This window comes from Indicator indicator, chromosome 10 (genome assembly GCF_027791375.1).
Source record: "Indicator indicator isolate 239-I01 chromosome 10, UM_Iind_1.1, whole genome shotgun sequence".
Taxonomy (NCBI): Eukaryota; Metazoa; Chordata; class Aves; order Piciformes; family Indicatoridae; genus Indicator; species Indicator indicator.
Genome location: NC_072019.1, coordinates 1,936,623 through 1,949,275, shown reverse-complemented (window position 1 = coordinate 1,949,275; position 12,653 = coordinate 1,936,623). Strand labels below are relative to the sequence as shown.

At 38.8% G+C, this 12,653-nt stretch overlaps 1 protein-coding gene across 1 annotated transcript in view; it reads right to left on the bottom strand.

The window, feature by feature from the left end:
* Positions 1-12,653, bottom strand: part of CDC73 (cell division cycle 73) — a 106,395-nt gene that overhangs the window by 81,787 nt on the left and 11,955 nt on the right. Inside the window, exons 7-8 of the mRNA XM_054384098.1 lie at positions 12,080-12,296; positions 284-382 (exon numbers count right to left, since the gene is read on the bottom strand). Coding sequence (XP_054240073.1) covers positions 284-382; positions 12,080-12,296 — 316 coding nt within the window. The remainder of the gene's footprint in view (positions 1-283; positions 383-12,079; positions 12,297-12,653) is intronic.

Here is a 12,653-nt window from a genome sequence, read left to right as displayed (position 1 = left end):
CAGTAGTCTCATCTAAGACATTTTTTGCAAATAGATGCAGGATGTCACTAGTGTTTGATAGATGCAGAAGCTGCCACTAGCAGTTTAATCTCCAAGAACATAGTGAACAAATTAAACCAATATACTCAACTCTTTAAATACCAGTAAGTGTAACTTAAGTCAAAGAATATCTGTGAAGTTAGGCTTGGAAGTTGTGCATTCACCAGACAAAACAAAAGCAAATTTCATACTGAGTAATGACAAGACACTGCCTTTGCTTTTACTGTCACAGCTTTCACCTTACCGTTGGTGCTGTATTCGGTGCAGGTCTTTGCTCAGGTGCTCGACCTTCTTCTCTGGCTTTTACTGATTGAAGAATTGCAAAAATATTCTTGGCAAAGTTCTGAAAAACATATCAGATACCCGTGAACCTTGCTGACTATCTGCGTTCCACATCATAACACCACAGTTAGAAGACACCAGTTGGTTAAGACGTGCTTCACAGGAAAACAAAACTGACACACCTATCTTCTATATACATGTGTCTTGATTACTTTTCTGTTACTGGATCCAAACATAAACAATTTTAAGGCATCACTGCCATCTCCTATTCCTTAAGGCCCAAACCTGCTAAATACCACCGGCTTCATTACACCACCAGGGAAACCAGACTCTTCATAAAGCACTTGCAATCTCCTCCCCTCTTGCCTACCATGCCCTTACAGTGTCTTTGGAACTATTTGTGCTATAGCAAGAAGGAAAAACTTCTCCTCAAGATTCCCAGGACAACCATCACCTCTGAGGTCCAGGTATGCATCTGCTAATGAGACTCTGTCTGCTCACCTTCGACCTCCTGATGGAATGTCACAAGCACAGTCCCTCAATCTAACCCTGCACTACAAGCAGCTTTCCCCACACCTAAGCACACTCAGCTACTCCTAAGGAAGAGCCCTTAGGGAAGAGTCCTTATGAACCCTTGGGAGGCTTCCCCTGACTCTGCATGGGTCATCAGCTGAGGCAAGGCAGCCAGGCTGTCACCTCCTGCACTTTCCAGCAAGGCTCTTGTGCCTAGCAGAATATGCTTCAACTGGTTGCTAATGGCTCACAGGCACAACCCTGACTCATTGTGGTGCAGTTCTTTTAATATTATCTTGAATTACAGAATCACTCCATTTGGCACCATGTAATTTAAGCAGCAGAGCCTTTCATTTTAAATTGGAGAAAGCAAGTACAGGAATCACATTCACAAATCTTTGAGTCAAGACCATTCCAGGATAATTCTAATAGCATCTTGCAGTGTTTTGCCAGATAACCAAGTCATTGGAGCACAACTGAACAAGTGATGTTGATCAAGGCTTTTAAAACACATTCCTCCTGGTAATATTAGTAGGACTGATTTATTCTAAACATGAATGTAAATGCTAATTAAACTTTTGAAAAGCATATGCTTATTACAGCACCACTCGACAGGCATTTTAAGTTGTAGAGATATCTGTACACAATGTGTGTCATTACTGTCAATTTTCAGTAATGCTTCAATGGTAAAAGAAGACTTCTATCAATTAAGGAAAATGGCTCTTTTCCTGGGTCAGAACACCATAAAGTAGTCACAAAACGCTTAGCTTCTTCCAGAGCATTGCATACTAACACTGAAGTGGTGTTAACACTACTGACACTACAAAACAAATGCATGAATTACAAAACCAGGACTTCTGGGGTGAATTTCGGAGAAATCATTTAGAGAGCTGTAATGCAAAGCTCCTCTGAGCTTGTTCACTTGACCTCAGGCAGTCTGTTGTCAATCTGCTGCAAGCCAGAAGGGCAGGAAGTGGAAGATCACCAGAAACTACTTATAAAGGCAAAGCCATTCCTTGAGTAAACCCAGTTCTTTTCACAAAGATTGAAAGAACTCACACAGAACTGCATTGGAAGTTCTTTTCAGCCAGAACAATCCCAGATTAAAAAAAAAAAAAAACCAACACCTTTGAAGGCCTGTGAGCCACACACATATCAATTACACAAGGACACCCAAAATTAGCTCTAAACTACACATTTTTACTGGGAATTTAGAGATTTCTCCCAGCTGTGGACTGGGCAGCATATCAATCACAATTGTCCTTGTTGCTGTGCTTTGCCACATCCTGGCTCTTGGAAACAAGAAGCTACTCAGTCTACTGAAATTCAGGGGAAGGAACTAATTCAAAATAAGAGGAGGAATTTTATGAGAGTGATTGTTCATGTACCAAGCCAAGTCTTTTCTCAGTCATAAAGAAGCTATGACCTATAGTTAGCAGACACTTAAAGTGACATTCCATATTATTAATTTTTCAAAGGAATTTTAGCATCTCAGATTTTAATACTCTGAAATTGCATGCCATAGACCAAATTTTCAATTCTTTTAGGTTATAAGACCCACAGGATTTTTGCCCATCTGCTGATAACAAGTCACTAATACGCATGGATTACAAAGTGTTCTTGCTGATGTCTTTTTTTATCACAGCATGAAAATGCAGGTCCCCCAAGGCCACAACTAGTATCTGTTTGGAAAGGGAAAAAACAGGCAGTGCTTTAACAAGCACTTGAACTAATATCACCATCTTGCTGTTCATTGACTTGGCCAGGGATGTGGGATTCTATTACTGTGACAGAAAAATGAGAGAGCAGAAAGAAAGTCCTCTGCAGGTACCAACTGATTTGCAAAGCCCTGCAGAGTTGCAAGACCACTAGGTTCTCGTTGTTCCACCCTTTGGAGATCAGAATACAGATATTCACTAGCTCCTGCCCTAGATTTACTTAGGCTTAAATTAAATGTAAGACCAAGTGCAACATTTTTATTACCAAAAACTTCCAATCTTGGAGAGCACAGAAAAAAAAAAAGGAAGAAAAACCCCCATTTCTCTGCACTGAACACACTTTCGAAACAAGGCTTAAGAAAATCCGTAGTATGTAAACGGATAATTCCATCATGAATTCCTGTTGTTAGCTGCCTAAAGCACTGCTACTCCCATGAAAGCTCTCTTGCTGATCCTAACCATGCACTTAATAATAATTCAACACATTTTGGGGGGAGAGAGGGAAAGAAAGGTAGAAGAAGCAAAATGTTTTAGCAACTACCATATCAGGTTTTTAATACTGTTTGAAATATAGCCCTATAATAGCAGATTTTCCTACCCACTCTCACATCTCTGAAAAGAACACTCATGTAAATTGGAAGGAAAAACAATGGTAGCCAGAAGACAATCAATAACAGCAGCTGTGGTCAGATAAACATAGTCAATCATCTTATAGAGAAAGCCACAGGTTCTTTAGGAAAGCCTGCAACAATATGTAAATTCTCAAAACTGACTGGCACAGATGCTCTGTCCCTTGCCAACACAGTGACTAACATGCACCAAGTCAAGTTAACATCACTGGTGTTAATTTAATGCCAGGCTGCTTGAGAAGTAGTAACATAGCAAGCATCACACACAGAATCACACAAAATTAACCAGGTTGGAAAAGACCCTTGAGATCATCTAGTCCAACCTATTATCCGACACCATCTAATCAACTAAACCATGACACTAAGTGCCTCATCCAATCTTATTTTAAACGCTTCCAGGGACAGTGACTCCACCACCTCCCTGGGCACCCCATCCCAATGGCCAATCTCTCTTTCTGGGAAGAATTTCTTTCTAACATCCAGCCCAAACCTCCCCTGGCGCAGCTTGAGACTGCGTCCTCTCCTTCTGTCACTGGTTGCCTGGGAGAAGAGACCAACCCCCACCTGGCTACAACCACCATTCAGGTAGTTGTAAATGGCAAAGAGGGGCTCCCCTGAGCCTCCTCTTCTCCAGACTAAACACCCCCAGCTCCCTCAGCTGCTCCTCACAGGGCTGTGCTCCAGACCCCTCCCCAGCTTTGTTGCTCTTCTCTGGACACATTCAACAACTCAACATCTTTCTGGAAGTGAGGAGCCCAGAACTGGACACAGTACTCAAGGTGTGGCCTAGCCAGTGTTTAGTACTGGGGCAGAATGACTTCCCTGCTCCTCCTGGCCACACTATTCCTGATCCAGGTCAGGATGCCATTGGCCTTCTTGGCCACCTGGGCACACTGCTGGCTCATGTTCAGCTGCTGTCAACCAGTACCCCCAGGTGCCTTTCTGCCTGGCTGCTCTCCAGCCACTCTGTCCCCAGCCTGTAGCACTGCATGGGGTTGTTGTGGCCAATGTGTAGAACCCAGCACCCAGACGTGTCAAATCTCATGCCACTGGACTCTGCCCAGCCTGTCAAGGTCCCTCTGCAGAGCTCTCCAACCCTCTAACAGATCAACACCTGCTCCCAACTTGGTGTCAACTGCACATTTACTGATGATGGAGTCAATCCCCTCATCCAGATCATCAATAAAGATATTTTATGATCAGCCTGCTCTCTTGGGGATACCTTAATGAACTTACATCACTAACAAGACTCCTTTTATAATAACAGCACTTCTATTTAAATATACCACAATTTGTTCTAAAAGAATGCAATCTTGAGTTTGTGACTAGCCAAACCCCTAATGCTCATTAGCAAACACTTGGTGTCCCAATAGCAGCTTTACTGTGATAGCAAAGCCTTTTTTTTTCCTATTAATGATGAAGAAGAATTATTCATTTCAACTTCGTAGAAAACAATTCAAGGGAAAAAAAAGTTTAAAATTATACTTCATCTCAATCATCTAAACAAAAAAAAATTATTAAATCTAACATGAAACTAGAGGCATATACACTGTTACATAGCATGGCTTACAAGGCTTCAACAGTTTCCTATGGCTAAGTCATAGCGAATTTTTAAAGAGAAGGAACAACTGTATAAACTTTTATTTTAGCTGACAATAAGCATTTCTTGTTGGGCATACATTCCAGGATGATCAAGAGCTGCAGAACAGTGTCCAGACTTATGCATGTATACTTGCTTGATATGCTCAAACATACTGCTTAGTCCTTTGCACCACTGACAGACTGCAAGGCACAATGCAATACCAGAAATATTCCCAAAACACATTTTCAGCAATTCCTACATACTGTATGACATGAAAAATGTAAACATTATTCAGGGAGTCTTGTGAAAGTGCAGCAGAAATTAAAAAACTTCATATGGAACACAAATTGTACATTGGAGAGGATATTTTGTATGTTTTAATTTAAAGCAGGTTTTTCAATATGGAGTCCTCCCTTTAAGGTATCACTCTCCCATGCCTAAGAATCCATACCTTTGTCTTGTAAACTGTTCAAGATGGAAGTCTTCTCCTACTTGCTCTTCTAACAAAGATAACCCTAAAGCATAGAGATTTACACTGTGTGCTAGGCTGCCCTCAGAATCAAAGGTTGGACACACACAAAATTGATATTCAGGGATATTTTGGTAGAAAGGCTATGTGAGCAATTGGTATTCTCTGCACTGTGCTTATTCAGACCATAAATATCTCCATTTCTGACCCAGCATCTTTCCCCTCCTTACATAAGGACCCTGCAGGTAAAGGCCACATATCTTGAATTATATAGCTGTGATTAAATAAAATCCCCCTTTTCCAATTACATACACATGCACCTCTCCCATTTTCCTTACTTGCTTTCATTTAAATAATACTTATAATGCACAAGATGTTCAACTGCACTGACAAGCATGTTTGCTGAGAGCTCAGGGTAGGTCTCAAACTATTCTCCATACACTTCTGACCTGTGCATACCCTACACTACAGAAAGTCATGCAACAAGCACACTCCCACACAGTTTTAAGAAGAATCACCTAAACAGGTCATCTTGGTTATGCTTTCAGAACAATAGTAGTTTAAAAATTTGCAGTGAAGTACCAGGATTTATATAGCTAGCCAGGTCCATGACTTCGTTTTTTTAAACTGCCAGATTAGAGAACCTCTAAAAAAAAAAACCTTTGTAAAACTGAACTTGTTCTCAACCTCCTGGGGAAAAAAAATTAAAAAAAAAGAAAGAAAAAGTAAGTCAGACTCCCTTTCACAGAAAGCTACTGAGTATCAAGTAACATTTCTTTATGTTCTAGACAAAAAATTAATTTATATATTACTATAGCCTACTGCACTGAATTGAAAACATAGCAGTTAACCCTGAGTATTTGTGGGCTGTTACACTCCTCACTTGTTCTGCACTTACTGAACTTTATAGCAGGAATATTACATGAAAGACAATGGAGACATTTCATCTGAAATAGTACAAAAACTATTTCAGAAGTATGAAAGACAGCAATATTGCAATATCCTAAACATACAGCATAACACAAAACCTGCTCCAAAATCCCCCCTCATACATAATCCAAGTTTATATTTCCTATGAATTCAGCATCCAGAACTCTTTTTTTTTTTTTTTATATAGTCATAAAAGTAGTGCTTAACAATGCTCTAGTTACTTGACAGTCAAGCTGTTTTCTTTCAGGAAACATAGTAATTTATTCTACAGATTGTTTTCTGATGAATTTGAGGTACCTGTTTGCAAACTAAGATTCATTATTGCTCAACATAAATACAACTTTCATAATCCAGCCCATCTTTCCTTTAAATGCTGCATTCAAAACATCTGCACCCATGCCTAACAGCAGTGAAAGAGTCTTTGCAGTTTTACAAAGTTAGAATAGGATAAAGTGGAGTCTGGGGACTTCAGCTATACCATGCCATTACACTTTCACACAGCCATTCCAAAACCATAGCCTTGTTCCATTTGAAAGCACTAATGAGGACACCAGTTGCTATTAACCTGGCACACCTTTGCCTTTGCAGTTTTGCTATTAAATTCACCACTACTGTGAACTTGACGAGCACAGAACAATTCTGCCACCTAGAGCCCATACACAAAGTTACTCTTGAAGCGCTTTTTTAGATACCCAAAATTTTTACTCTCTTACCTTTCAGCTGTAAAAAGGCAATTGAAATATTATTAGTCCTGGTATAAAATTAAATATTTTGCAGTCACAGGGTCATATAACAGAATTGACTGAAATTGTCATTATAGCTGTAGCATTAATCTCCTTGCAGATGGCTTCATCAGTAAGAATGCTCAAAAGGTATCAGAAGAAATGTATAAGAACTGGAAGTAACTGGAAAAGCAGTTTCTCACAGCATTTACTTCAAATAGGTTATTTACTGTTAATTCTACCAATAAAAGGGTATAATTAAAAAAAAATATATATGCGTGTATATATACACACACACGCATATATAAAGTATGCAAATACTAAGTGCAGCAGTAATATTTTCCAGTTGTTAACACAAAACTAAACGTATAGGCCACCATAAAAACTAGATTCATTTGGGTAAAATGAAAAGTGCTGTTGTTTAATACTTATGCACAGAAATACAGAAAACCACAAAGGAGGCATCATCACCTTTTTTTTGTGTCAGTAACTAGTACATTAACCCTGGACTGCTATAACAAAAGATATCAAATCTGAAAAATTGTGAAGGTCTAAAATAAACCAAACAAAAAGGCTTTTACTTAAATTGCTTGCAATACAAAATAAGATACTTATTCTCAAAACAAAGCTTAAGAAAAACGTGTGCTGGATAGCCTAGTCTAAAGTCTTTCACGTAAAATCAGAGAATATTTTTAAAAAGGCGTTTTATTTGATTCAGGCTTACCTCCTACTGTATTAGGAAGGAAAGATGAGGAATGTTATATATAAAAAAGCCATCATCCAGAACACTGACTTAATTTTTTGGTAAACATTAAGTGGGGAAAAGATTAACTACCTAACCTGTGAGAAAAATCCAAGTGGTCAGCCTGCAGAAGAGAAGCAAGAGCAAGTAATAATTGACATCTTTGCTTCAGCACTTCAACCTAGACCAAGCAAGCAATATGTGCATGAGAAAAGATCTTGCACTGACATGATAAAATTCTGTGATTCAAAGGTTATGAAACTAGAGGGACCAGGTTTCCCATCACTTTGATCCCATATCAAGTTTTAATGCTCTGAAGAGTTGTATCATTATTTACAGACACCTGCATAACAAGGAGCCCACATTTGACCATTCTTCCATTTTATACAATTAATTCCATTGGGAAAATGTTTACCTCAAATTCAGGCTTCTCATACCCAGCTTCTATGATTCTATTCCAGTGCTTTTCCCTCGATTATACCCAGGCACGTTAAGACCCTGTACAGGTCACTCTAGACTCCTAGTGCCTCACAATGTCTTCAAAAGACTTACAAGGGGCTCAAGGAAGACAGCAAAGAAGGGATTTACAGATCTGTTGTAACCAATCAAGAAATCCACAAAGCCAGCAGCTAGGCAAGTGCCATGCAGTTGCTGCACACAGATAGACAAACCTGTGCCTGTGCATGGACACATATATATCAACTCACCACTGTTCCAGCTTCTTAGTTGAAGCCATTTAGAAAGTTTATGTGGCATAACCTTTGACTTCTAATGTATTGGAAAGGATGGATTATGTTATTTCTCCTGTACATAGGTTACAGTTCACTGGAGAAAAGGTAATTCTAATATACTCACAACTCAAAGAAATATGACTGAAGACTGCTACCCAAAACCTAGAGTTCTAGCAGTAATCTCTTGAATATCCTTAACTATTGGTTCTGGCTGAGGCAGAGTTCATTCCTCTAACAGCAGGAAAACATGGGGGGGTGGGAAAGAATGGAAATGCTGAGAGCTCTGTTCCTATGTGGAAACTGGTTCATTTAAAAAGGTTAAATTCACAAGGCCAGTAATAGAGTATTTCCAACATTCCAGTTTTAAGATTTCTCTACACACAAGAAGAGCATCAACCAAGCCTATCCAGTCTCCAAGCTGCTCATCTAAGAAATATTTTTGAGTAATCTGGGAGATTAAAAAAAAAAATACTAAAAAAAAAAAAAATCAAGTACATCAGCAGTCACTGACAAAAATTCACTCTCTAAATACACCTGTCAACATTGAAATTTCTGCTTAGGGTACTTAAATTTGCTCCTACAGGAAGAACTCAAGTGCCACAAACATTTACAGCAGAGATGGAATGAAGAGGTTTCTCCTTCAGAAAAGATTGCTGAAGTGTGCTACAGGAGATTATAAAAAAAATGAAAAAAAAAAAATCAAAGGATGATTCAAGAAGGAAAGAGAGGAAGGACATGAAAGGAAGGAATCAATTTCAGTTTAAACAGTTTTTTCTAGGCGTTCAATAGTTTGCTTTACAAAACAGCCAGACATCCAGCTAAAAATATGTACACAACAAAACTGAAACCTCAGTACAGCAGTAATTCAAATCTTAACACTCCAAACACTTGTGATAGTAAATATTCCATGTATGGGTTCAAAGCTTCAGCTATTGGAGAAGATAACCTCTTATATGATATACAAAGGTTCTCTCAATAAAGAAATCACAAAAGTAGTATTTTGTTAGCATTTTTCCCCCTAAGATTTTTTCAGTTTTAAGTGCCAGTATTAACTGACATATCCTCACCAGACAAAAAGTGATTTAACATATCTGATAAGCTCAAGCAGTTATCCAGAAAAGGGTTCCACAGTCAGTGGTGTGACTACATTATCCAGAACTTGCATTCATACTCTTCTAACAGAAGCATCCAAAATTATGCCTGCTTTATGGGGAAAAAAAAAAAAAAATCACTGAGACATACACAGCATCAAAACACCCTGTCCCAGTATCAATCTACAGATTAAATGATTTTCACTTTTTCTTCTTCAAACTTTTCTCCCTTATCTTGACTTCTGTGTGTGAAGATTGAGAATGAAAATTGGGCTGCATGAAGAGCGAGGCCAAAGAGAACAGATTTATTTCTTAAAGTCCCTGACAATTGTAGGTGTTAAAAGAATAGTCTCTCCTATAGAGACAGACTGAGAAGAGTTTGGGCTATTCAGTCTGTAGAGGAGAAGGATCCAAGGAAACCTTATTGTGACCTTCAGTATCTGAAAGGGGCTACAAGAAATCTGGGGAGGGACATTTTAGGGTGTCAGGTAATGATAGGACTGGGGGGAATGGAGCAAAAACTAGAAATGCGTAGATTCAGATTGGCTATTAGGAAAAAGTTCTTCACCATGAGGGTGGTGAAACACTGGAATAGGTTGCCCAGGGAGGTGATGGAAGCCTCATCCATGGAATTCATTAAGGCCAGGCTGGATGTGGCTCTGAGCATTATAATCTAGTATGAGGTGTCCCTAGCCATGGCAGGGGGCTTGGACCTGGATGATCCTTGAGGTCCCTCCAGCCCCAACAATTCTATGATTCTATGAATTAAGAAGCAGCTCTAGCATTAACTACTTGTATTGCTTTTGAAATCTATCTTTTTGGCTGGCAAGACTATCGGTTTGCTACATGGCAATGTTATGCTGCAGGCCTTTAACCAAACATGCAATTAATATTGTTTTAAACAATGTATCCTCTCAAATTGTTCTAAAATTAAGCTACTATGAGAGGAAAAAAAAACCAAAACACCTCAGTCTAAAAAGATGCAATTTGGCTCAGAGAAGTGATTACATAAAAATGTCACATTATTCATAAAATCTAGGAGACTACACTGCAGACTTGGGGAAGGCCAACAGATGTTTAAAGCAGACAGTGCAGGATGACTCAACCACTAGTGATTAGACCCAAAGGAAGGTAGAACTGCATAATAATCAAGCAGAAAGGTATGGAAAAATGTCAACAAAAAGTTCTAAGCAAAAGATTAAAATAAGCAAGCAGACATGCAGACTCTAGAAATGTTAAAAAGAAGACATGTGAACAGAAATGTCTGAGGGTAACAGAGCGGATAGTACAAATAAAGGACCTGTGTGATGCATTACAGAAACCTTAGAGGCAAATTAACTATGAAGGACAGCTAATGAATGCTAATAATGAATGATAATTTGTCCCAAATCACTAGAGCTACACTGCCAATATGTATGGGACAGCACAGAGATTTCCAAGGAAGAAAACTGTCATGATGAGAGACTGCAGTTACTTTGCAGGTTGGAAAAGCATCAAGAAGGGAAGTGATGCTGGAGTCACTCTTGCTTCTTGTCATTCTGCCCATGTTAGGTTTTGCTTAAAAGCATTACCTCATCTCACTGTTATTGCAAGGATCCTAGAATAAAACATGCAAAGATACTTGGGAGAGAGTTGAAAGTTTCCCCTTAAAAGACATGTAAAAACATGAATTCCATGAATGATTCACTAAAGGAAGAAAAGCAGATTCCCTTCAGTACAATCATTTCCAATGTCTAAAACATGGAAGGCTTTTACCAATTTATCAGCGCTTCAGCAGAAAATTGTTACAAATTTCACACTCAAAGCAACACTCACTCTGCACATAGCACATGAATAAATACTACATACCTAGTAATTACCCCAGAATTTATGAACTAAGTTATTCTACTACTAATGCCTGTGGACAGGTTGTGAAACTGGAGCCCTGTTTACTTCTAAATATTATTTTCCTGTGACAGCAGTTAAAGAAGTGAAGGCAAAGGATGTGATTTGGCAATAATCTTGGACAACTCTAACCTTTTAGAAATTGACTTACTGCTTCCTTGAGAAATTTAGGGCTAAGTATCAATGCAATAAAGAGTAGCTGTCCGAAGAGAGCAAGCTGTCAGCCGCGCTTGCAATCATGTTCTGGATGGCACATAACTAAATGTAGCTAAAGACATGGATTAAAAGACCATAAAGAGACAAAAATATACAGAAAAGTCTCCTCCTGGTAACACTTTCTAGTTCTGTTTATTTTAGCATTTTCTTTCTTCACTTCTTTGGCATTTTCCACAACTTAGTAGTAGCCTTTGGATTTCAACATACACGTGTTGCTACTTGTAGCTGTTACTCCCCACTTCTGTTTCAAATTTCAGGTACTTTCATACAGCCCTCCCAACTCCAGGGCTCAAGCCAGCCTTAAGAGAAATTAATGATTAATTGTTATCTTTTGAACAGCTGAAGCAAGTATTTTGAGACACATTTCAGCCTTACTGTAATGAGATGAGAACAAACTCTTGTATCACTGTGCTAACAGCCCTCCAAGCCTACCTTTACCTGGAAGACCAAGTGTAACTTCCCAGTCAGAGAAAACAGAGATTGCAGTTTGTCATTAGGATCATACAAGTAGCTTGGTATCCTGAGCATTACCTTGCCTGTGCTTTGTAAGATTGTAGTTCTTGTCCTCCATACTCTCTCCCTGCTGACAATATCTCTGGTTACATCCACTTCAGCATCAACAAAACTTCTCTGTTTAAGAGCAGTTATGTCATCATCCAGGTCAGTTTTGATAGTGGATCTTTTCTTTGCCATGATTTTTGCTTTGATAGCAGCAATTTTTTCCACTGACATGGCTTCAGACAAGGACCTGAGTAAGCAAAAGTAACAGAAGAGACTGAATAATCGGCAGAACAATCCTTCTGAAAGAATTTGTGAATGAGTAACTCTATCCTGCTTAAAGTTTGTGGCTATGCTAGAAATCATAAATATAATTAAAGATTACATGAACTTGGCATCACTGCTTCACACATGAGAATTAAACTTCTGACAAAAGACTCCATTCCAGCATCAGCACAATACCCATCAAAAAAATCCCAGCTGCATCAAGCAGAAGTAAAGACTGCAAACTGTAAAGCATCAGCACTAACACTTTTGTTTCCAACACCATCTGAGTTTCAGCTCCCCATTATTTTTAGTGGATTACAATTTTGTGTCCAGTCAATCA